Genomic DNA, 27,706 nt, shown 5'->3' with positions numbered 1-27,706 from the left:
AATCACCTCAATTTTTGTTTTGTCAACTTGGATGCTACGCTTAGAAATAAGATGACCAAGTACCACTCCTTCATTGACCATAAAAGTGGCACTTTTCCCAATTTAAAACCAAGTTAACTTCACAATGTTTAAGCACTTTAGAGAGATTATACAAACACACATCAAAATCAGAACCATAAACACTGAAATCATCCATAAATACTTCCATAATTGGTTCAATGAAATCAGAAAATATGGTTGTCATGCAACGCTGAAAAGTAGCAGGAGCATTACACAATCCAAACGGCACTCTTCGATATGCAAAGGTACCATATGAACATGTGAATGTAGTCTTTTCCTGGTCATCAGGGTGTATAGGGAAAGAACCCTGAATACCCATCCAAATAGCAAAAGAATTTATGTTTAGCAAGTCTCTCAAGCATTTGATCAATGAATGGAAGAGGTAGTGATCTTTTTTAGTGGAAGTGTTTAATCTACGATAATCAATACACATTCGCCAATCAGTGACAACTCTAGTAGGAATTAATTCATCTTTATCATTCCTAACCATCGTGGTTCCTCCTTTTTTAGGAACTATTTGAACCGGGCTTACCCATTTTGAGTCAGAAATTGGGTAAATGATGCACACATCAAGTACTTTTAGGACTTCTTTTTTAACAACCTCTTGCATGTTAGGGTTCAAGCCGCATTGTCCCTGTATGCAAGGCTTATGATCCTCATCTAGATGAATTCTATGCATGCAAAAGTTTGGGCTAATCCCTTTAAGATCATCAATACTATAACCAATTGCTTTTTTATGCATTTACAACACAGTAAGAAGCTTAGAAATTTGATTATCATCAAGATTAGAGCTAACAATCACAGGATAAGACTCATTATCATCAAGATACACATACTTATTGGATGTCAAAGGCTTTAACTCTAATTTCTTCATATGAGGTTTATCACAAGAAGTAATAGTGTTTGTTACCTCACAAGTTTGGCTTGGATCAGCCTTACCATCCAACTCAAGAACAAATGAGTCAACTTCAGCATGTCCTTCTCCTTCTGAAGCTTCAAGCATCAACACTGCTTCCAAGGAATCATTCAGTAAAATCTGAGGTAGCTCATCATGCACAATTTCATCAATGACATCAATCCTGCAACAAGTATTCTCAAGCAAAGGGGACTTAAGAGCAGAAGTTAGAGTAAAAGTAATTTTATCATCACTGACACTCAAAGTTAAAGTCCCAATTTTAACATCAATAACAGCACCTGCAGTACACAGGAATGGCCTACCCAAAATAATGGGGATTTGGCTATCCTCTTCCATGTCCAACACTACAAAATCCTGACAGGCACATCCTCTAAAAATACCCAAAGGATATTTTATAGAACGGTCTACCATTTGTAATGTCATTTGTGTGAATTTCAGCTCGCCCATGTTTAATTTTTGAAAAATAGAGAGAGGCATGACAGAGACGCTAGCGCCTAAGTCACATAAAGCTTTGTCAATAAATAATGCACCTAAATGACAAGGGATTGAAAAACTTCCAGGATCTTTAAGTTTAGGTGGAGACTTATTTTGTAAAACAACACTATACTTTTCAGTAAAAGCTACCGTCTCCACCTCAGCAAAAGATCGTTTCTTTGTCAAAATATCCTTTAAAAACTTTGCATATGATGGAACTTGAGAAATTAAATCAGTAAAAGGAACTATTACCTCAAGATTTTTGACAAGTGTCATGAACTTACCAAACCGTTGATCTACCTTTGTTCTGTTCATCCTGCTAGGAAATGATAACTTAGGCACAAATGGTGGAGGAGTATTTACAATCTTATCGTTATCGAGTTTCTTGCTTCCTTTAGTTCCACCCTTGTTTGTCTGATCAACATCATCCATATTGCGTCTTTGCTGGTGTCCTTCTCTTTATCATCAGTCACATCAGTATTAGATATTGAAGGACCATCATATGTAAGACCAATCCTAAGAGAAATAACATTCACATTCTCTTTTGGATTTGTTGGTTGTGATGGGAAAGAGCCAGGATGCCTTGCAGTTGAAGAACTAGCCAATTGTGCAATATGAGTTTCCATCATCTTGTTATTGACTTTCAAATCTTTAATCTCTTGCATCAGTAATTTCAGCATCTCATTTGTCTGATCAGGCTGTGCAACTTGACTAGCTCGAGGAGCGTAATTTTAAGGAGGTTTCTGAAATCCAGGAGGATTCATAGGTCCCTGAGAAGGCCTATACTGTTGTTGTTGAGAACTCTGATAAGATTGCTGATACTGTTGCTGCTAATTAGGAATAGGAAGATTTTGAGCATTGTTGTTCCTATATGAGAAATTCGGACGGTCTCTCCAACTAGGATTATAAGTGTTGGAGTATGGATTATACTGCTATCTCTGCTGAAAAACATTAGCTTGTTCCATCTGAAAATTTTGTGAATTCTAAAAATTATATGAGCACTCATTACCCATGTGACCTTGGATGCCACACACTTCACAAACAAGATGTAGGAGCCATGGATGACAATGCATTAATACTCATAGGAGGAGAAGATGATTGTGAAGTCTTCAAAGAATGAATCTCCTGAGTTAACACAACGAGTTGAGATGATAAGAGAGAATAAGCCTCCACTTCAAGTTTACCACCCTTCTTAGGCGCTCTCGGGTTATTGAAGTGATGGGTAGCTAAATTTGCGAGGAAAGTATATGCATCATGAACTCCATTGTCTAGAAATACACCACCTGCAACATTATCAACTGTACCTTTGGTTTCAAGATTAAGACCATTGTACAAGCGTTTTATCACAAACCACTTCTCATGACCATGATGAGGGCATGCATGTTGAAGATCTTTGAATCTCTCCCAAGCATCCTTAAGAGACTCTCCATACTCTTGTTTGAAAACCGTCATCTTGTCAATCAAGTCGTCAGTTCTGTTCAGAGGGAAACACTCAGTTAAGAAAGCTTGAACAATTGCATTCCACTCAGTCACATTGATATCATTCAACCATTTTTGAGCTTGGTCTGCAGTGACACCTCGATGTTTGATGGTAGAACAGAGCTGTTGAAACCTTTGCAGATGAAGTGTAGGGTCTTCAGAGGGAAGACCAGCAAACTGATTCTGTTGGGTCATAGTAAGCAACGCCGGTGTGATCTCAAAATTTGCTGCTTCAATTGTTGGCATAGTAAGGCCAGTAGGCACACCACTCGGAGAGGGATGTGAATAGTTCTTCAAAGATTTAATAGGAAGTTCTGCCATTATGATCTTTGAATAGCTGAGATTTTGCTGCCTTTCTTTCCTTACGGGATCTATGTATTGCTGACAAGTAATCCCAAACTCCGGACTAAGAGGAGTTACTTCTGCTTCTTCTGTGGACCAGGGCATCAACAACTAAAACAAGAAAAAGCAATGAAATATGCCTCAATTGGAAGTAAACCTACAATGAGACAAAGGAAACAATCTAAAATAATCAAAATAAAATCTATAGAAAATAGGCGTCTCCCCGGCAGCGGTGCCAAAAACTTGATGTGTAAAATTATAATACCGCAAGTGTACGATGTCTATTGTTAGCAGATACAGGCAAGTACGTGTCGTATCCACAAGGAGACTATTTCAAGGATTTTAATTCAACTATTACAAATTGTTTCTGGATTAAATCGAGTGTTGTGAATTTCTAGTTAACTAAGTAATGCAGATTTAATGTGATTAAAATCAAATAACTAAAGTCTATGGCAATGTAGGTTCACCATGCTTACACCAAAACATTCACAGAAATGTAACAATTTATTGGGTCGAGTAATTAAAGTAATGGTTAACCTCTCTCAAGCATTAACACCTTCAGAAATCCAATTATGCTCTCGCACTAATCCTCAATTCTGTTAATCGTATGTGTGCTTCTAGTGAGTAAAATCTCTCGATCTATTACCCCTATTTACATATAATTAATCCACGATATTGGATAATTACATAGATTAAACAATAAAGCATATCAATTAGAATCACTATTTACCCATTAAACTATTAACAAATTTAAGAATTGTCACGGTGCAAACATGGCTTCCCTTAAGCCCTAGAATAAGACTACTCACTCATATTAGCAATAAAAACAACAAGAATAAATAAGAAAGCCATAGAAAACATATGCTAATAAATAAGAAGAGATTAAGGATACCTTAAACTTTTATATAAATGAAGAAATTGAGATTCCAGCTTAAATAAAGAATCCAATGAAGAAGATGAAGAACATAAACCTAGCTTTTGTATGTAAACGTAAGTCTCTCTCCTCTAACTAATGATAAAAAAAACATAACTCCTCCTATTTCTAATCTTCAAAGTATTTTTAATGTTCTAATAATAATACCAAAAGAATTCCATAATGGAGTAGTGATTTAATGTAAAATTCGCAGCTGTTTTTGATCCCCTGTTTCCGGGCTCTTCCAGTTGGACTTTGCTTTTGGGCCCATCTCTGAATTAAGGGAAATCTCGCAAGCTTCGCGTGGACTATAAAATCATGAAAAATGGATTTTTGGATCTCTAGATATGGATCAAACAGTATTTGCAGCCCGTATAGCCAAATAATACGAATTTTCTTCTTTTTTTACTCCAAAATAGATCTTTTCGCTCCAAATCCTTCCAAGTCAAAGATTTTTTATTTCCTACAATAAAACATTAAAATCTATTAAATAAATATCTAAATCAATGCAAAATATAATTAATATGGGAATAAAATCATCTAAAATTTACATAAAAATATATTCTATCAGTAGCCTTAATGGAAAGATTACATCTGGGTTTGTAATAGCAGTGGTATGAAAATAAGAACTAAGTTCCATTAGAGCTAGAAGTATTGTATTCCCAAGAGATGATAATGGCAGCAGCTTCCCAATGTTTAAGAGCAGGCTGGCCATATTTGGATAATAAATTTTCTAATGCAAGTGCTTAGATCAGCTTGTAGCTTACATATGCAGTGAGACAATCATCTTAAGGTCCTATAAATAGGCTCTTGTATTTGCATTACTAAATATTGAAGTGAAAAATAGAGTGATTATAAATAGAGAGCAGAAGCTCCTTGAGTGATAAAAAGAAGAATTGTATCCTAGTTTACAAAATAAGTTGTAGCTTATATTTGTGAAATAAAAAGTTTTTTGTGTGCTTTACTTATATATATACATAGTTTGCCAAGTGTGTATTTTATTATCCAAATAATATTAAACATACACCCTGTGTTTCGAGTTCGAGAAATAGAAAAGTCCATACACGTTTCCAACAAGTGGTATCCAAGCCAATGTTACGTTCGTGAAAAATGGCGATTATGGTGCAACCCAACATCCCAAAATTGACGTCCATAAATTATGGGAATTGTAGTATCGAAATGAAGGTGTTACTCGATTCTTACGATAATTGGAAAATTGTCGAAAATGGGTTCAACGAGCCTGCTGATGCAACTGCTGAAGCAGCACTTCCAAATGCCGAGAAGACGGGGTTAAAGGAGATCCGAAAAAAAGATAAAAAGGCGTTATACACAATTATTCAAGGTGCTGATGAATCAACCTTTAAAAAATTTCTAAAGCAAAAATGACAAAAGAAGCGTGGGAGATTTTGCAAAAATCATTCCAAGGAGTTGAAAAAGTTAAAAATGTGCGGCTCTAGGTGCTACGCGCGGAGTTCGAAAATTTAAAGATGAAGAATTCTGAAAATATTGGTAAATTTGTTACACGCTTGAAAACCGTGATAAATGAGATGAAAAGAAATGGTGAAAGTCTCGACATTATTCGGGTCATGGAAATGATGATGCAAGCCATTTGGAAAAGACGTTGCAAAGTAAGGTATCCATTGGTGACAATTCTGGCAGTAGCAGTTCTGTACGTGGCTTTAGAGGTGGCTATTGAGGTGGACGAGGACGTGGAAGACAGTCTTTCAACAAAGGCCCAAATTCCGAAGGTTATCAACCATTTGGTCGTGGTCAGAATTTTAGAGGGCGAGGAAGAGGTGGATTTCAACGAGGTGATAAATCTCAATTTCAATTTTACAACTGTAATAACTTTGATCACTTGAGTTATAAGTGTAGAGCACCAAAGGTAGAAAAAAGAAGTCATTTTGCAGCAGCAAAAGAAGATAAAGACGTTAGCACTGCTATGTTCCTCACTTATAAAGGAGACGAGGAGAGCATGAAGAATGTTTGGTATCTTGACTCAGGAGCCAGAAATCATATGACTGGCCGTAAAGATTTATTTACAGAGATAGACGAGACCATCAGCGGAGAAGTTACATTTGGTGACTCGTCAAAAATTCTGGTCAAAGGAAAAGGTACAATTATGATTGTGTCAAAGAATGATGAGAAAACATATATAAATAAATATTATATACCTACTTTGAAAAATAATATCATCAGTCTTGGCCAACTTATGGAGAAAAGGTATAATATTCAGATGCAGGATAATTCTCTCATCATCATAAATCAGGTTCGAGAATCAATTGCAGATGTGCAGATGTCAAATAATCGCCTGTTCACACTTGATATGCAGGTGAAAGTGCAGAAGTGCTTGAAATTAGCCCTTAAAAATGACTCGTGGTTATGGCATTTAAGATTTGGTCATCTTGGATTTTCTGGCTTGAAATTATTGTCAAAGACAAAGATGGTGGACGGCTTGCCAGAAATCAATGAACCAGAAAATTTGTGTGAAGCATTTGTCAAGGGGAAACAACACAGACAAAGTTTTTCCGTTGGAAAATCATGTAAAGCCAGGAGGCTATTGGAGATTGTTTACACAGATATAGCTGGTCCATTTGATATGTGACGCCCTCAATCTCGGGGTTAGGAAATGAGGACTCACACACCTCTAATCTAATAATTAATTATGCATAAACCCCGATTAACTACTAACAGGATCAACAGGATAAAGTATGAGACAAGATCACAACTACCAATCATAAAATATAACTTACAAGCCTAAAATATTATTGAATAAACAATATCGATTCCGGCTGGGAACCGACAGATAACCCATTGTATCTTTATACACTTCTTTCTAGGCGTGAGCTCACTCTTAATTTCCACTACCTGCTCTGGCAACCGGAAGCCCTCAACACGGTAGGGATCACCAGGTACGCTCTTACGAGCAGTGCGCCTAAGCCTGACCATCTTCTTGCTTAACTGCCATGGTTAGATTAAAATATAACAAATGAGTATAAAACTCAGCAAGTAACTATATAACAGTTCTACAATATCAAATCACAATATGCTTCACCAAATTCAGGGCATTCTACTTTATTTGATCTAGGTGGCAGATTTCCATCTTTTGGGTTAAGGAAAAGGTTTCTGAAGAAAAGTGTGGGGCTTTCAAGGAACAAGGCTCAAAGCCGGACGAAAGCCGACATTCATCACAAATCATTAAAGGATCTGAATAGATCTTTCAATAGAGGAAAGCAATAGTATTTCAAGATATAGAATCAATCATATGATCAACAATTTCAAGAATTAGGGTTCTCGAGCTTTAAGCTCCACAATAACATAATCAACTCTTTTCAAAGCAATATAAACCATTTTCATTTTCAAAATCAATTTACTGAACAAAAGTTTCAGTTCCCTTTTAAATAATCAATTAAAACCCTTGATTGGATTACTTTTCTTTCCATTTCATTATGTACGGGTGATCAGCCCGTACCGACCTCCATCCGGTTATTAAGGTACCAATCGGCATATTTTCAGCCTTAAGTTGGACTAGCCCCGCTAGCCTCTTACCATGACTAGACTAGTCCCACTAGCCTCTTACGTCCCAATCCAATCCATCAGGAATTCATTTGGAAAACCTTGAGTTGGAAAAACAAGTAGGTTTTCAAAAATCCATTTTATCATTACCAAGCATTTGAAATCATTCGGACTCTTTCAAGTCGAAACTCATTCTTAATTCAGATTTTAAGGAAACAAAGTTCAGGGAGTGATTCAAAGATACGCAAGGAATAATTCATAAGAATTCTGTATCAGGGATAACAAAGCACTAAATTGGAAGGATCAACATTGGTTTAGGGATCAATAGGGTGATCAAGAGAAACAGGTTATCATTAAACAGGGTTAACAAGGATAATCAAAAGGTTCAATATGATTCATGGCTTAAGAGATAACTTGAGCAGAAAGGACATAATATCAAAGGGTGAAATCAATAGGCTTATCAATAACAGATTATCAAGAACAAGGGTACTTTAAATCAATATCAGGGTTTCATAAAGCAAGGGTTTCATACTTAAACAGTTCAATACTCTACATGGTATGAACAACATTCTCTTTATAACCATTTACACAAGTAATCAAAGTTACTTGCCTGAATTTGCTTTCCTGAAGGTTGAACTACTGCCAACTAGTAAATCGTTTCCTTTCCCAGCCTGAATTCCCTCACGCTCCGAATCTACAATAAAACCAAAATCTTAATCAGATTCTCAACTCTCGTTCCCGGAACGATCACTCTATACGATAACTCGATTATATCTTTGACTCGAGCATACGAATATAACTTATACACATAAGCACATAGCACATTCCTTCTCGTAACCTTTATATCTTTGTATACTTAATATTCGAAGCGCACTTGCTTAATCTTAGCTATAAATCATACTGATATAACTCTTACGAGTACATGATTTATTCACAACCAAAAATTTACGACCATAGGTATCACCTATAGCTCTTTTTAATATCAAACGATTTAATTCCCCTTAATTCGAACCAAACATACAAAACACATCCACATATATTCAATTTCAATCTCACACATTCATGCACAACTAATGAAATTTACAAGATTCATTTATTCACTTTAACCTTATCCTTTTTAATTAAAAATCCGAATCATGAACACATTAAGGGTCAAATCAACTTCTTTTAATCATCAAAAATTCAAACACAAACACTACTTAATCTTTATCTTGCAATCAAGCTCTCACTAGCCATTAAATCAACTTAATTCCGCCTTTTTACTCCTAAGAACCCATTCGGGTTTTTCAAAAATCAACATGCAAGAATGGATTTTTAACATGCAAGGTTATATATCACATTTCCCACTTATTTTGGTCCTTAACTAGATCATTCCATTCATTTAAACACCAAATCCAAGCATTACCTAGTGACTTTAGCTTTAATCAATTCATTTAGTCAACATGCATCCATTTAATCACCAAATTATCCCTTTTTAGTTTGTTTTCCATTCGGCAAGAACATGATTCACAACTCAAGGACTAATCAATAGCATGCACATCTTGATCTTCTTTAAAACTAACATGCAATCACTTTTTAGGCCATATAAACTTACTGTTCACCAAGATTAACTCACAAAATCAAATTCCTCTTCTTAATTAGCATAAAGCCGAATGATAAACTCACATGCAAGCCTTAATTTTTTGATTTTCTAAGCAACAATCTTTTACACACTTCCATTTACTTCCTAACACAATCAATACAACCATTTTATCAATCACATACTCAATTTTCAACAAAAGAAACAAAACCCTTTTTCAAGTTTTCAAGAAACCATAACATGCAAAGCTAAAATCAAATGATCATATCATGGAAAATCCATCGGCTCTCCTTTGGATCATGGCCGGTGGTGGTCGAACTTGAGAGAGCCCATGACGGGTCTCTTCTCGAGTTTATGACCCCCAAACATGCTTGAATTCACTCTCATGATTATGCATTAAGAAATGATTTACCTTGAACACCACCATAGTGATTAACCAACAAAACTTCTATAAATACTTACATGCAAATAGGAATCGAAGAGTATACCGAAAATAACAACTAAAGGTAGCAATATCTTTGAGTTTGAGTAGGTTTTGAAGGTTGCATGTAAGTGAGAGGGATGAGAGATGAGAGAGTCGAGGGAGAGTGAGAGAGAGTGTTCGAGAGAGAGGAGAGAAAAGAGAAGAGAGGGAAGAGTGAGTGCACGGAAAGAAAAAGAAAAATGGGGGAGGGAAGTGGGTTTTTATACTACTAAAAACAAGGGCAATTTTGTAATCTACTAATTCCATTTTATGCTCATAGTTCCTTTTCTTTTTACTCAAATGCATCAAAATTCAAATATAAAATATATCTCTCTCGGGAAGTCGAGAATTATTGAAAATGACATTTTTAATACGTAGGCCTTGAAATTAGCTTTTTAACCATTACTCATAATAAGATTTTGAGCGAACGGTTGATTTTATATGAATTTCGCAATCACGCCTTAATAATATCATTTTCCACATAAAATCAATTTAAAAAATGCAGAGATCAACAATCAAATTCACTTATCATTTTTAAAAAGTCTCTAGGACCACTACGAAGATCACAGAACAAATACCATGTTTTTATCTTACTCGAATGATTTTATAAAAATGCACGAAGGTTAATTAAACCTTTATTTAAATCACGTAATTCCTATAAAATTCACAAAACTATCACAGATCATATAACCATGCACACATACAACAATCTCACATATATAATCACATAATGACTCAGGTCTGATCATAGAATCTATCCCTCTTTAATCTTTATCCGCTTTTCTACGCGTACCGGGTCACATTCAACCTGACGGCCCGACGCTCAGCGTTTCGATTACGCTTCTCATTCTCATTATCAATCAACACGTCACTTAGGACAAAATACTTTATTTACTCATTCATTTTATTCAACCACACATGATTCACATTTTATATTCTTTAATTCCTTATTAGGACGGGTTCCATTCTTCCTGACGGCCTGACACCACAGCTTAACTTCTAAGCTGACTCTTTAAATTGGAACATTTATATCCACGCTCCTATATTCTAATATACAGAAAAAACAATTAATCAGCACATAATCACATAATTATAATCATATCACATAACACATACTTTATTGACTTAATTACGTCGCATAATTCTCAGTCGTCACATGATATCCCATCCCTTGGAGGTAATAGGTATTACCTAACATTTATTGATGATTTTAGCAGGAAAAGTTGGGTGTATATCATCAAAGAAAAATCAGAGGCTCTTGATAAATTCAAGGAGTTCAAAGCACTGGCGGAAAAATAAAGTGGACATTATTTGAAGATACTCAGATCAGACAGAGGAGGCGAGTATACTTCAAATTTATTCAGGAGATTCTGTCGAACACATGGTATAAATCATCAATTGACAACAACATACACTCCACAACAAAATGGCGTTGCAGAAAGAAGGAATCGCACTATTCTTGACATGGCACGAAGCATTGTGAAAGCAAATCACTTGCCAAGAACTTTTTGGGCCGAAGCTGTTTTGTGTGCAGTTTATTTGTTGAATCGTTGTCGAACAAAAAGTGTCATAAATAAAACTCCAAATGAAGCATGTAGTGGAAGCAAACCATCAGTTGGACATCTCAGAATTTTCGGGTTTATTGCATATGCCCATGTTCCCGACCAGAAAAGGAAGAAGCTGGATGACAAAGCTGAAAAATGCATTTTTACCGGATATGACAAAAGAAGCAGGGCGTATAAACTCTATAATCCCCTCACGGTGAATTTAATCATTTCTCGAGATGTTGAGTTTGATGAATCAGATTATTAGAGATGGAGCGAGGAAGAAAGAAAAGTTGTCAGCTTATTCTTTAATGGTGATGATGATAACGGTGAGGACCCCAATATTGAAGACGATATAGATGATGATCCAACTCCTCCACAAAGTCCGAGTCGACAAAATCCCGCATCAACGGGAGGAAGCAGCAGTTCAGGGCGAGTGCCAAGACAGATACGAAATTTGGATGATATTTATGCTGAAACAAGTCCAATTGAAAATTTTGATTATTCTTTATTTTGCTTAATGGATGCATGTGGTCTAGTTACATTTGAAGAAGCTTATGAAGAAAACAAATGGAACAAAGCCATGGATGAAGAAATTGGCACAATCAAGAAGAATGATATATGGGAGCTCACAGATCTTCTAGAAGGATATAAAGCAATTGGTGTCAAGTGGGTCTATAAAACCAAGATGAATCAATACGTAGAAGTGGAGAAATACAAGGCGAGGTTGGTGGCTAAAGGCTACAAGCATAGATATGGCATTGACTATGACGACTCCAGTTGCAAGAGTTGATACCATACGAGTTCTGTAAGCAATTATAGCTCAGAACTAGTGGAAAATATTTCAGATGGATGTCAAGTCAGCATTTCTGAATGGTAATCTCGAAGAAGAAGAAGTCTATATTGATCAGCCGTCTATATTGATCAGCCTCCCGATAATTTCAGAAAGGCTGGGAAAACAAAGTCTACCGGTTGAAGCATGCTCTAGGAGCATGAAACACAAGGGTTGATGAGTACTTTTGGAAAAATGGTTTCGTGAAGAGTCCATACGAGCATGCTCTCTACACGAAGTCAAATTTAGGGGGAGATATTAAGATTGTGTGCTTATACGTGGATGACATGATTTTTACCGGAAATAACCCTGGTATGTTCAATGATTTTAAGAAAATTAGGACTAACGAATTTGAGATGATGGATATTGGTCAAATGTCATACTTTCTTGGAGTCGAGGTGAAGCAAAACAAGGACGGAATTTTTATGTCACAGAAAATATATGTCGAAGAGATTTTAAAGAGATTCAGAATGGAGGAATGCATGCGAGTGAGCACTCCAGCTGAACCGAGCATAAAGCTCAGAGTCAATTCAATGAGGGAGTCGATAATGTTAGTGTTTGTGCTCTAGAGACAACACTATGATATTTTAGTTTAAGACATTTGGATTATTAACGTTTATGTTCTATCGATGATTTCCTTTATAATTTATTAATTCTTAATTTACTGCGATATAAATGTTAGATTAATAAATGTCCTTGGAATATGATATACAATTTTATATCTCTAAGTACGTGACTTAGAAATGAGATTATGAGAATAGTATCAATTTTCCTAAAGGTCCCTAGTCGAGTATTATTATTGAGGGACAACAATATTGCATTAAGACTGGTGTGTTTGTTGACTGACGATCACATCTCATTGATCATAGGTATAGTGATACTAAAGTAAAAAACACAAGCATATGTAAATGTACATGGTGCTAGACAGACCTGATATGAGATTCTACATGTCTGTTATGTCATAAGTAATTCTCACTGTGATAATGATGTAATGGTCCTTAGACATGAAGTCATTATATTTCTATACGAGAATTATTATACATTGATTCCATTAGAAGTTATCCTTGACCGAGTAATTGTAAAAGTGGACATTGGGTATATTATGTATCGTATGAGAAATATAAATGATCTAGATGGAATTTAACCCTCATATTTTAGGAGTGATATTATTGGCCCTTTGTGTGACCTAGACTATAAAATGTGTGGCCACACTCAAATGTTGATTTGATATGATAGTCTACTTATTGATTAAGGAAACTTGGATTAAACTATGATGAGGATGACACATTACATGCCTTTAGTTTAATCTATAATATTTGGTTAAAGAGATTATATTTCAGTGTACATTATTCACGAAAGGTTTAATCGATCACCGATTCAATTATTATTACTTGGGTAGCAATGATGTATTACTATATGCCACTCATTGTTTACGATTTTATATTAGATTTAAAATTTGTTGTCAACGTAATAATAACCTATAGGGTCACACACAAAAAATGCTTGAAGGATTATTTAATTTAAATTGGATTTAAATTAAATTAAAGTAGTTCGAATTATTTATAATATTAATTAAGTATGACTTAATTAATTAGATAAACAATGATATTCGAATTTACTAATATCAATTATGAAATTCAATTGTTAAATAATTAAGTGTGGCTTAATTATTATACAAATTGGAATTTCGAATTAATAATAACTCCTAATTAGTTAAGAGTTATAATTATTTTCTACTCTCTATATAATATCTCTTGTGTGGCTGATTTTGTGTGCAAGACTTTTACTAAAACCCTAGCCACCAAGAGAGAAGATGAAGAGAGCAAGAAGAAATGAGTTTGTGCTAGTACACATCCAGTCCTTGAGTTCAAGCATTCGTGTGAATACCGATAGAGCGTAGATCGCGAGAGCGAGATGCGTGGTGATTGAACAATCTTTGGATCTCCATTATTCAACCAATTTGTAAAGATTCTTAAGGTAAATAATCTGATCTACGAATTAAATATCTGTTTTTCGCATGGATCCTGCGGTGGGTTTCAAAAATTCTGGTTTTTCACGTTTTTAATTACTGTTTCCGTTGCGTTTATGTGCTCGAAACCCTTCAGGTAAATCCGACGTTGTTCAAAAGTTTGGTTGGAAGTCTGAGGTACCTAACTTTTACTCGTCCAGATATTATGTATGCGGTTGGATTGGTTAGTAAGTACATGGAAAAGCCGAAGTAAGATCACTTCATGACAACTAAAAGAATCTTGAGGTAAATAAAAGGTACGCTTAATCATGGTCTATTTTACACGCATTCTCAAAATTCAAAATTAGTTGGCTATTCAGATAGTAATTATGGTGGTGACTTAGATGACGGGAAAAGCACTTCGGGATATGCTTTTCATATCGGTTCAAGGATATTTTCATGGTCTTCGAAGAAGCAATAAACAGTTGCTCTCTCAACATGTGAGGCAGAATACATCGCAGCAGCAACATGCGCATGTCAGGCTATGTGGCTAGGCTACATATTGGGCGAGTTAAATCTCGTAGAGGAATGTCCGATTCAAATTTATGTGGATAATAAATCCGCTATTTCTCTCGCGAAAAATCCAGTGTCACACAGTCGCAGCAAGCACATCAATATTAAATATCATTTTCTTTGAGAACAGGTGAATGATAAAATCATGGAATTGGTGCACTGCAAGACAAAAGAAAATTTAGCGGATATATTTACAAAGCCATTGAAGCCAGATTTGTTTGGAAAAATGAAGCAGAAGCTCGGAATGCAAAGTCGAGTTTGAGGGGGAGTGTTAGAATTCAAACTCTTCTAGATGCTTAATTAATGAATAAAACAAAATGGATTAAATAAGGAGCAGCCTTATTAGAAAGATTACACCTAGGTTTGTAATAGCAGTGGTATAAAACAAGATCTAAGTTCCATTAGAGCTAGAAGTATTGTAGTCCCAAGGAGATGATAACGGCAGCAGCTTCCCAATGTTTAAGAGCAGGCTGGTCATATTTGGATAATAAATATTCTGATGCAAATGGTTAGATCATCTTGTAGCTTACATATGCAGTGAGGTAATCATCTTGAGGTCCTATAAATAGGCTCCTATATTTGCATTACTAAATATTGAAGTGAAAAATAGAGTGATTATAAATAGAGAGCAGAAGCTCCTTGAGTGATAAAAAGAAAGTTGTATCCTACTTTACAAAATAAGCTGTAGCTTATATTTGTAAAATAAAAAGTTTGTTGTGTGCTTTACTTATATATATATATAGTTTGCCGAGTGTGTATTTTATTATCCAAATAATATTAAACATACACCCTGTATTTCGAGTTCGAGAAATAGAAAAGCCTATACCCGTTACCAACACAAATCATGTAGTTTTTTTGGACAAATCATGTAGTTCATCAAGACTTTCATACTCTCATGGACTTCTTGAACAACTCTCTACTCTATGTTCTTCTTCCCTACACACAACTGCCTCACCTAATTCCGCTACCATAGATGTGCAAAAAGAACCCATTTCTCATAGTCAAGTAATACTACCCTCACTATCTGAGTCTGAACAAAAACTTCCTCTTCAGTCTGTGGTAAAAGAAAGAAACTACTTTACCTACTATAATTGTAGATGGCAATGAGGAAAGTGAAACTACAATGGAGGTAAATCCACCTTAAAAGAAGATAAATGCTAGCATTGTCAAACTTTAATTAAGGCTATCTACTGAAGATCCTGAAATGCCACCGGGTTTTTTAAGGAATGGAGTAGCACTGACCGGGCTTTCTTCTTCACGGGAGGCAAAATGTGACCTTCGTTACATGCTTCAACCTACACTAGATCCATTTTCTTACGAAAATATGTTACCAGAGGATCGTCAGCACCTTGTGGATGCTGCATCTGTATTAAAATCTCAGTTGGTGGCCCGTCTTAAAATTAATTCTAATATATTAAGCAGTAATGATAAAATTACTCTTGCTAATAGGTGTTACTATGCACTCCGTGAATTAGGAGATGATTATGCATCATTTAGGAGTAAAGTATACAAACTAATTGAGCAACACGAAGAGCTTGAATCTGTTGCTAGAAATAAGGAAAATTGGAATGACCAGGTCATATGGGATCACTATTTTCAGCAAGTGAAGTATGTGTCTGATGTGACGAAGAAACTATCCGGTGTTGAAAATGAACTTTCTGAAGCTAAGGCTAATGTCAGTTCTATGAAGTTTAAAGAGGAAGAGCTGACAGTTGCATTACTTAAGCTTAAAGAGGAGCTGTATGAGGAAGAAGTCAAGGTACTGACAGCAGAGTATGATTGATTCAAAGAGACTCAATCTGATGCTAAAGCTGAACTCAGCAAATTGGACGTAAAGAAAGAGGAGGCTCATGCAGAATTCAAGGCGATCGATGACCAATTTCATACTGCAAAGGAAAAATGTGAAAGCTTATATAATAAGCTGCTGCAGTTAGCAAAGAAGTATTGAGGTAACTTTACTTAATCTTGGCAAACATAGCAATCATCAAGCTTTATAGAATTTACCATATTAACTGTGTGTTGGAACTCCTATAAAATGTTAGATTCATGAGGGATTATGCAATATCTGACTTGAGGGATTTTTACGTCAGTGGATGATTATACAGCTTTGTGTTATTTCAATTTTCACAACGTACATTGCACTAACAAGTAGGGGTGAATACGGATCGATTTGGACGGGTTTGAGCTAAAAAACAACCCAACCCAATATAATCGGTTTACAAAAAATATAACCCATTATTCCAAAAATATTCGTCAAACCCAACCTTATTATTAATATGTCGGGTTGGGTAGGGTTGGGTTGGGTTTTATATCCACAACTCCAAAAGCATCCATGCCACTATGCCAAATATTACATAGAGATCTGTCTAGATACAATGTGTTTCAAATTTTGTGTTGATCCTTGATTTAGTAAATGTAAACATTACATTATCATCTGTAGACCTAGAGTGGGAGTACCATATACTACAACATTCCATGCTTTCTGAAACTCATTTATGTGACAGATGAGAGACGCTGCTTCATTGCATATTACAGTAGTCTTAGTTTATCCTCTTGCAGTAAACAACGTGCTTAAAGCACCCATATGCATTCATTATTTGTTGATATTTTGTATTTGGAATGATAACTTAATGACAAGAACATCTTAAACTCGACATTAGTTCTGAAATAGAATGAATTCAAAAAATCAAGAATGGCAAACTTAAAACAATAGGATACCAATTATAAAATTCCTCAAACAAGGAAGTACACTGAATATCACAAAGAAATCAGAAAAAAGAACTAAAGTTCCTGCCAAGTGCTAACTAAAACATACAAACAAACTACTAATCCCTGGTATTCAACTTCCTGGTGAGTGTACCTCAGATGCTGTTTCATTTTCCTCGATTCCCTCCACAGTTATAGACTTATAGTAGGTGGTTATAGTAGGCAAAGTAGTCCTCTTTCTTTTACCATTCTGAGACGCTAAGGAGGTGGCTTTTGTTCCAAATTGAGATCGAGGAGTAACTCGTGATGGAGAAGACGGAATAGTAAGTTGAACTCGAATGTGCTGGGGAAGCACAAAATCAACATTACTATTTAAATTGTTCCTGACCAGGTGTGCGAACAACATCATGGTTTGCACACACACTTGTAATTTATCATCTTTATTTTTTATCCTAATATCCTTGCGTAAATGATTAGCAATAATCATAAAGAATCTAGCGTAATACATGACTTTACTTCTCTTTACCATGTCACCTAATTTATAAGAGAACTCATTAAGCAGTAAAGATCCAATGTCAATTGTTCTGTTGAACATTAGGCTGTATGCGATTTTCTGAATAAAACATAATTATGGCATCATATCAAGTACATTTACCCATGAAGATTGTGAAAGTATCAAAAAAGTACAACCACTCCTTTCTAAGATATTTTCTTCTTATTTGACCCAAGTGTGAGGTTTTTGAAGCATATTTGATAAAACTTAACATGGAAACTATCTCCTCATCAGTAGGCAGGCTTTCAAAGTTAGAGGTAGGCAAATGAAGAGCTTCATTTATGACAGAGGGAGTAATGGTGTAAGATGTACCCTTGATGTTGAGCTTTATTTCATCTTCAGACATGCATGCAGAGCTCCACATCTCTTGAACTACTTCTGCATAGATGGTGGGGCTTGCGGTGAGTGCATAACTGACCGGAGAGTTTTTCAAGAAATCCATCAGAGAATGGAAGTCTTCATGAACTGATTCCTTGTCCAAAAAGGCAACATGATTGTTATGGCATATTCCACTTTGCCTGATGAACTGAATAATGTAGCAGAATTTTTGTTAGCCATTATGTTTATCAGGAAGCTCAAAGGTTAGATTTGAGAGAGGAATGGAGTACAAAAGCATAGAGAAAAACATGAAAATCTAGTCTTCTGTCTGTTTAAGATTATGGAAAGATGTACATAAGATGTTTAAGGTTCCAAGGTATACAAGTGTTTAAGATTGTTCTTCTTGCAGTCATAAGAGGATTAGTCATAGGAGTATTAGTTATTGTTATGATTGCCTTGTCCATCAAGGTAATCAAACATGTTCAAAGAAAGAGTTTGGAGAGTAATCTAGCATTTTTCTAAATCTGAATTACTATGATTTACCAATGTCAACTAATTAAATGACACTAAACCAGTACAACAACATAATACATGTTACCTTAAATGTTTCCTGGTGAAGTGTGGGAGCATTAATCTTTGTAGGGGTAGAAATACACAAAACAGACTACTATTAATCTTCAGCATAAATTATTCACTTGGTTCTCATCCTCTCCAAACTTGTAATCTTTGTAGGGGTATACATAAATATCGCTCGTGGTTAATTAACATCAAGATCAAACTCAACTTCTAAACAAGAAAACACCTGCAAATACACAACTTGGATGTGTATTAACATATTCGTATGCTCTAAAGTTTAAACCACTAATTGATACAACAGATCAAGAATGGAGAACCATCTATAATATTCCTTAAAGAAGAAATACACAGTACTGAATGTCACAAAGGAAAACAGAAAAAAAAGAACTATAGCTCATGCTAACTAATGCATACAAACAAACTACTAATCCTTGGGCGTAGCTTCCTGGTAAGCAGTTTCTTCAAATCTTTCGTGTACCGATCAAAGTGACAAAACTTCTTCAAGAATTGGTTGTTGTAAACCTCACTAACAAATATAGCAACATAGAAGCAAGTGTATAAAGAATTTAACAAGTTTAGGCCAAGACCACAGTTAACAAAACAAAACATGCAGGTAAACAAAATCAGTAACTGAAATAACGTAGAGAGAAAGAAAGATGTACCCGAAACCATAGCTTTTAACAGTGAATGAAATACAGGTTCACAGATACAAAATGCCAAGAAAAATGATCACAGCTGAGTCACCAGGCCTTGCTCGAAGTCCTGACTGCTCTTGAAGAGAATATTGCCCCTACCTGCTGCGTTTGGGATGCGCACAATATCTCCACCAGGATAAAACAGCTCGGAGTTTATGTTAACAGCAGCAACAAAAGCTCCATTTCGACCAGCACCTCAGTCGCCGGAAAATATCAGCACTTCAGGACTTGTGGGAGAGAAGTGCAGAGAGGTTGAAGAGAAGAGAAGAGAATGTTGTGTGTTCTCTATTATTCATTCAGTTTAGCCTCTATTTATAGGAGAGGAAAAATGAAACTGTCCACACACTTAATGTCTGAATTAAACTGCTACATTAATGAAAAAAAAATCAAAACTGATCAGATTTTGAATTCATTAATGAAAAAATCAAAACTGAACAGCTTTTGAATTTAAATTATTTGTAACAGTTTTTCACATTAACATCAGAACTTAAGTTAGGTGCGGTGCGTGGCGGGGCGGGGCGCGCGTGTGTGTGTGCGCGCGTGAAGCACACAACAACACAATGGACCATCACACACCTTAGTAGTTGTATACTACTCATGTGGGTAATACCATATAAAGCACACACCCTCTTTTATTTATTTCAATGTGGGACAAACATTCTCAAATTTTTCCAAGCTTTTCCAAGCTACTTTCAACTCTCATTTCATATGGATTTCATTAAGAAAATTCTTAAAACCATACATGAAAATTTAAGTTCAAATATCATTGAACAATTTCCAATCATTAGATTTTAGGATTAACATCAAGAACATAATTAAATTAAGCTCTAAAATCCTAATTTTCTAACAATCCCCCATAAATCCATACAGAAATGTGATCAATTTCCCATCATGACTTGTTTTTCAGAGTCGGTACCCTTCCGGGTTTGAACCCTCCTAATTCCTCTACTTCAATGGCTATCGGACTCAGATGGAATGTTTCACCTTGAATCTTAATCCGTTTAGTATAACCATATTCCATAGACGACGACAAGTCAAAGGTTATGGTGCCAATCTACGGCTTTGAGACATTAATGGTCATGTCTCGATCCTGTTCGTCGAATGCTTCAAGAATTAACCCTATCCTCTAATTACGACCACACAATTACATTCGCTTAGCTGGGCATCTCCAGAGATATACTGCCTCTATCTCGTCAAATGACTTGATCCCATTCAGAGTTTTAACACTCTTGCTTTTCTGGCAGTGTCAGTACCTTCTAGGTTTACAGGGAATAGACTCAGATACTATAGTATCATCTATGTAGCAAAGGTACTACCAACTCATCCTTACAGCTTGTTATTACCCATTGAATACACTTCGAGGGATCTCCTCTCATGTGTATTGGGTTCCCACTGTTTATGAATTATGATGGGTTGACAATCCCATCCCCAACCTTGACTTAAGGACCACTACAGGTTCCAGTCCTTTAGTAAGAGGATCAGCTATATTATTCTGAGTTCCTATGAACTCTATAGCTATGATCCTATCAGTCACTAAACCCCTTATAGACTTGAGTCTAACTTGGATGTGTCTCTTAGTTTTAGCATTATGCTTTTTACTGCTAATCTTGTCGATAGTTGTTCGACTATCACAGTGAATAGCAATAGCAGGAAGCGGTCTGCTTACTACAGGTATTGCAGACATAAGTCCGTGTAACCATTCAGCCTCCGTCCCTGTGGCATCAAGTGCACACAACTCAGCCTCAAAAGTAGACCGAGTAACTATAGTCTGTCTGCTTGACTTCCAGGATATTGCTCCACCAGCCAAGGTGAACACGTATCCAGTCACTCCATTGGAACCAGACTTCTTTGCTATCCAACTTGCATCACTGTACCCTTCAAGCACACCAGGAAATCTCCTGTAGTGTAAACTAAGGTACATTGTGCCTTTTAGATATCTAAGTACTCTATCAAGAGCATCCCAATGAGTTTTGTTTGGACAGCTTGTATATCTAGCCAATTTAGACACATAATATGAAATATCTGGTCTAGTACAGTTAGCAAGATACTGCAAGCTCCCAATAATCTGAGAATACCTTAACTGAGACAAAGGCACTCCTGAAGTATTCTTGACAAGGGAAACTTTCGAATCATAAGGTGTACTAGCGATTCTACACTGTGAATAACCATATTTCTCAAGTATAGATTTCTCTATATAATGAGATTGAGTCAAGGTTATTCCTTCAGTGGACTGAACCAGTTTGATTCCAAGAATCACACTTGCCTCACCCATATCCTTCATTTCAAAATGTCTTTTCAAGAATTCTTTAGTCTCGTTAATAATCTCAATATTAGTTCCAAACAATAAAATGTCATCCATATATAGGCACAAAATAACACACTCATTACCTTTAACTTTAGTGTAGACACACTTATCACTTTCATTAATCTTATAACTGAAAGGCAATATGGTTTCATCAAACTTTTTATGCCAATCTCTGGGAGCTTGTTTCAAGCCATAGATGGACTTGATCAACTTACATACTTTCCTTTCATTGCCTGATGCAACAAATCCATCAGGCTGATCCATATAAATCTCTTCTTCAAGTTCACCATGAAGAAAAGCCGTCTTTACATCCATCTGATGGATGATAAGACCATGGACTGAAGCCAATGCTATAAGCATTCGGATTGTTACCATTCTTGCAACCGGAGAGTATGTATCAAAATAATCAATTCCTTCCTTTTGCTTAAAACCCTTAGCTACCAGTCTAGCTTTGTACTTATCTATTGAGCCGTCAGGGTTCAACTTCCTTTTAAAGACCCATTTGCACCCAATAGTAGAACACCCAGGAGGGAGATCAACCAACTCCCATGTTCCATTAGAAACAATAGAGTCAATTTCACTCTTGACAGCGCCCTTCCAGTGCCTTGACTCAGAAGAATCCATAGCTTGCCGGAAAGTTAAAGGTTCGTCCTCGATATTGTAAGTGATGAAATCACCTCCAAAATCCTTGACTACCTTTGCACGCTTACTTCTCCTTGGTTCCTCTAGTTCCTTAGGAATAGAGCTACTACTAGGTTCCGCCCCCACATTTGTCATCTTTTCCACATGATCAGGAATAGAACTTGATGTATGAGTAGGATCTTCCTCAAAAGTCGTTTCAGGTATTCCAGTCTTCATAGGGTAGACATCCTCAAAGAATGTCGCATCTCGAAATTCAACTATCGTGTTTGCCACTATACCATCTATGTCAGATTTTAACACTAAAAATCTCATAGCTGTAGTGGTTTCAAGATAACCTAGAAAGATACAGTCAACAGTCTTTGGACCTAGTTTCTTTCTCTTGTGTTCAGGAACAAGCACCTTAGCAAGGCACCCCCACACACGAAGATACTTAAGACTAGTCATCCTGCCTTTCCATAACTCCAAGGGTGTTTTATCCATGTGTTTCAGAGGGACTCTATTCAAAATATGGCAAGCCGTATTTAGAGCCTCCCCCCACATGTATTTAGGCAACCCAGAGTTAATAAGCATACTATTAATCATATCTTTAAATGTTCTGTTCTTTCGCTCAGCAACCCCATTAGACTCAGGTGTGTATGGTGGAGTAACTTCATGAACTATACCATTGTTTGCACAAAATTCATTAAAAGCATTACTCGTATACTCACCAACTCTATCAGATCTCAACCTTTCAAGTAACTTACTAGTTTGTTTTTCTACTTCAGTTTTATATATAATGAATTTACTAAGTGCTTCATCCTTATGTCTAAGTAAATAAACATAACAGTATCTACTACTATCATCTATAAAAGTAATGAAGTATCTAAACTGGTCCTTGGTCAACACACCACCAAATTCACAAATATCAGTGTGTACTAAATCTAACAAGTCTGAATCCCTAACAATGTTATGAAAAGGTTTCCTTATCTGTTTAGCAGACACACATACTTGACATTTAGAATTCTTTTCTATGGTATATTTTGGAATCAACTCTAAGTTCATCATGTTCTTAAGAGCACCAAAGTTTAAATGACCTAGTCTAGCATGCCATATATTTGAGGACTCAATACAGTTAACAGTAGGAATAATATTATTATTCAAATTTCCCAAAACGGGATCCGCATTAATAACAAATAAACCATTTGACAAGTAACCCTTGCCAAAGAATGTACCAGTGTGAATAAGAACTACTTTATTACACTTGAACGAAATTTCAAAACCACTAGAAACTAAACAGCTTCCACTTATTATATTTCTACGCATGTTGGGAACATGATGCACTCTCGTCAGAGATAGAATACGTCCTGAAGGGAACTTCAGATCCACGTTTCCAACTCCATGTACTTGAGCAACACTAGCATTCCCCATCTTCACAGTCAGGCTATGACTCTGTTGATAAGATACAAATAAACTAATATCAGCACAAATATGTACATTAGCTCCAGTATCTATCAACCATTCATATGACAGATAGGTAGAAAATATCACAGGGTTGTAGGATACATACCGGTCAACGTCGGTTTCAGAAGCCGTAGCCTCACCAACGACCATGTTCACTACAGGCCCACTTGCGGTTCCAAGCACAACATTTGCTTGCGCTACCTCGGTTTTCTTCGCTTTCTTCGTAGGGCAGTCCTTACTCCAGTGCCCAACTTGCCCATAAGACCAGCACGGTTTGTTTGCCTTGGGTTTCTTGGCCTTGTCCTTGTCACTCTTAGGTTTATTACTATTAGCTTTCTTAGCAAAAGCCTTCCTCTTTTGTCCTACAGTTGCTATGTTTACCTTCGAGGTACCGTGTTCAGTTGGCATCACATGTCCCTGTTTGGACTTGTGTTGTTCTTGTACCGAGATGTCCAGCATAAGGTTGGTCCAGGTGATCTCTCCTTTCTGTCTTTTCAGGGAGAGAGAGAACTCTTCCCAAGACTTCGGGAGTTTTTCAATCACACTCATCACCTTGAACTTCTCCGGGAGATTCATTCCAGACTCCTTCAAAGCATGCACTATCATCTCGAACTCATGCACCTGCTCAGTCATGGACTTATTGTCCACCAGCTTGAACTCGAGGAACCTTTCCACAGAATACTTTTCTAGACCTTGTGAGTCAGTATTATGTGTCTGGTCCAGCTTCTCCCATAAGAGTTTTGCAGAGTAGGCATCAGAAGAATAGACATCAAACAAAGTGTTTGTTAGAGCCGCCAGAATGGCCGCTCTAGCCACTCCATCCTTCTCAGCCCACTTCGCAAAAGCCTTAACTGTGTCAGCCTTCTCTTGATCCACTACTGGTTTCTCATATTCCACAACCGGCCACAGACCCTTTATAGTCAACCACAACTTCATCCTTTTCTGCCAGCGAGAAAAGCCAATGCCACCGTTGAATTTCTCCGGTAAACCGGTTAGTTCAACAGCTTGTGGGAAACTATAGGTGGTCCAATCAATGGCCCCAGCAGTTGCACCCGAACTGCTACCACCACCAACGATAACCTCACTTTCGTTAACCATTATGCTAAATTCTATATAACTAATATTCTCTTCAAGAATGTTGTAAATGTTGTATAAAGAATTTAACAAGTTTAGGCCAAGACCACAGTTAACAAAACAAAACATGCAGGTAAACAAAATCAGTAACTGAAATAACGTAGAGAGAAAGAAAGATGTACCCGAAACCATAGCTTTTAACAGTGAATGAAATACAGGTTCACAGATACAAAATGCCAAGAAAAATGATCACAGCTGAGTCACCAGGCCTTGCTCGAAGTCCTGGCTGCTCTTGAAGAGAATATTGCCCCTACCTACTGCGTTTGGGATGCGCACAATATCTCCACCAGGATAAAACAGCTCGGAGTTTATGTTAACAGCAGCAACAAAAGCTCCACTTCGACCAGCACCTCAGTCGCCTGAAAATATCAGCACTTCAGGACTTGTGGGAGAGAAGTGCAGAGAGGTTGAAGAGAAGAGAAGAGAATGTTGTATGTTCTCTATTATTCATTCAGTTTAGCCTCTATTTATAGGAGAGGAAAAATGAAACTGTCCACACACTTAATGTCTGAATTAAACTACTATATTAATGAAAAAAAAATCAAAACTGATCAGATTTTGAATTCATTAATGAAAAAATCAAAACTGAACAGCTTTTGAATTTAAATTATCTGTAACAGCTTTTCACATTAACACCCACATTATTATCAGAACTTAAGTTAAGTTCTGATTTGATTCATCAGTACTTAAGTTCTGATTCTGATATCAGAACTTGTTAAGTTCTGATTTTATTCATCAGTTCTTAAGTTCTGATATCAGAACTTGTTACAGATCAGATTATTTGCAGGTTCAATATATTTAGACTAAGCCCACTAACAAAGTGACTTAGCCTATTTCAGAGTACCCAACCCAATAATCCAGTCACCGATAAATAAATTCGAATTAAAATAATTCTCAAATAAATAAAATCCTCGCCCAGGTCGCCTCGCGTACGCGAGACGCCGAGACATTCGCCCAAATCGCCCTTCGACCCGACCCGACCCGACCCGGTCCGGTGCGGTGCGGTGCGGTACGTGGCGGGGCGCGCGTGTGTGTGTGTGTATGCGCGTGAAGCACACAACAACACAATGGACCATCACACACCTTAGTAGTTGTATACTACTCATGTGGGTAATACCATATAAAGCACACACCCTCCTTTATTTATTTCAATGTGGGACAAACATTCTCAAATTTTTCCAAGCTTTTCCAAGCTACTTTCAACTCTCATTTCATATGGATTTCATTAAGAAAATTCTTAAAACCATACATGAAAATTTAAGTTCAAATATCATTGAACAATTTCCAATCATTAGATTTTAGGATTAACATCAAGAACATAATTAAATTAAGCTCTAAAATCCTAATTTTCTAACATTGGTGTGACATCACTTCCTGTATCGTAACTGGGCCGCCAGATGAACCACAAAATCTCACAAAATCTTCCAAATATTCAGGTAGCTTCTTCTCTGCAGGGCCTGTTCCGTTGAACAAGTCATAAGCCAATGTTCCCACCATGCTAAAATCACCTTTCTTGTTCTTCTTATTCGAAGCAGGATACTCAACCATCTTTGCTTTGGTTAGCCACGTAGGAAACTCTAGTTTAACATTAGCGTCCTCATCCAAGAACAACTCTGTACTGCACAAATTCCCATGCACGCGGTCGCCACTTTGATGAATGCAGTCCAAGGCTTTAAGGGTTTCCATTATAATAAAAGCAACAATCTCTTCAGGCAAGCCATGCTTGAAAATAGCCATAGAAGACAGAGGTTTTTTGGACTCAGGCATCACGACGCATAGATGATTCTCCTTTTTGAAAGAACAGTGGACGGATCGAACGATGTTTGGGTGTTGGCAACACTTCTTTGCTTGGAAGATCTCTTTGAGTATAGGGTCGAGAGGATACATATCGTCTTTCTGATTCAAATCGAAAATCTTGATAAAGACATTATCATCAGGGTCATTAACATGAGAATAAACAACCTTGTACAAAGTGGAGTAGTAGGAAGAAGCAACTTTATCGACTAACTTGTAGGCCTTGCAATCTGCCAAGTAGCTGTTGAGGGGCTTCATCGATCTGTCTTTGAGGTTTGTTTCTGAAAGATGCGAATGAAAGGTAATTAAGAAGACCCTGAAACTATATTTATAGGGGTTGCTTAGTCCTATTTAGTCTAGGTCGACACTGTACTTATAGAAGCCTCAGTGTGTATTTGATACATCGATCTTCGATAGGGAAAAAATATTCAAATCTTCTAAAACTTTGGGCCCACGCTTGTCAAAAAGAAAAAAAAAACTTAATGCTCAAGCACTACAAGAAAAACACGATCATACAACACCCACCGGACAACGCTTAGCCAAAAAAGTGTTGCCCAGAAATTTTATACAACAGTTTTTTAAAAACCAAAAAATGGGTGTTGTGTGAATCCTTTACTACAATAGATTTAAAACTGTTGTCTAGCAGATTGTATCAGACAACCGTTTATGAGACAAGGTGTTGTTTAAATCAAAAGATTTCATCATTCCTATAATACTTTAAAAACTATTGTCTAGATAATCGACAGAGACAAACCATTCTAAAGCAATGTTGTGTAAATGAGGTAGATTTTATAAGAGTTTAATTTTGCATTGTCTGAAAATAATGGAGACAACGTTGTGAAACACTATTGTTGGAAAGAGACAAGTGTTTTCTCAGTGGTTTAGTTAAGCTGGAATCAAACAA

At 36.5% G+C, this 27,706-nt stretch overlaps 1 protein-coding gene and 1 non-coding gene across 2 annotated transcripts; one reads left to right on the top strand and one right to left on the bottom strand.

Annotated features, from left to right (window-relative positions):
- Positions 1 to 802: 802 nt before the first annotated feature.
- On the bottom strand, positions 803 to 1,882 carry LOC141673580 (uncharacterized). Its single transcript, XM_074480332.1, has one exon. The coding sequence runs from the start codon at positions 1,880 to 1,882 to the stop codon at positions 803 to 805; it is 1,080 nt and encodes a 359-aa protein (XP_074336433.1).
- Positions 1,883 to 2,811: 929 nt separating this feature from the next.
- Positions 2,812 to 2,917, top strand: LOC141675370 (small nucleolar RNA R71). The gene has a single exon (XR_012556027.1). It is a non-coding gene; the product is annotated as a small nucleolar RNA R71 (small nucleolar RNA).
- Positions 2,918 to 27,706: the final 24,789 nt, after the last annotated feature.

Source organism: Apium graveolens, chromosome 7 (assembly GCF_009905375.1).
Source record: "Apium graveolens cultivar Ventura chromosome 7, ASM990537v1, whole genome shotgun sequence".
NCBI lineage: Eukaryota > Viridiplantae > Streptophyta > Magnoliopsida > Apiales > Apiaceae > Apium > Apium graveolens.
This window is presented reverse-complemented; position numbering and strand designations above follow the sequence as displayed.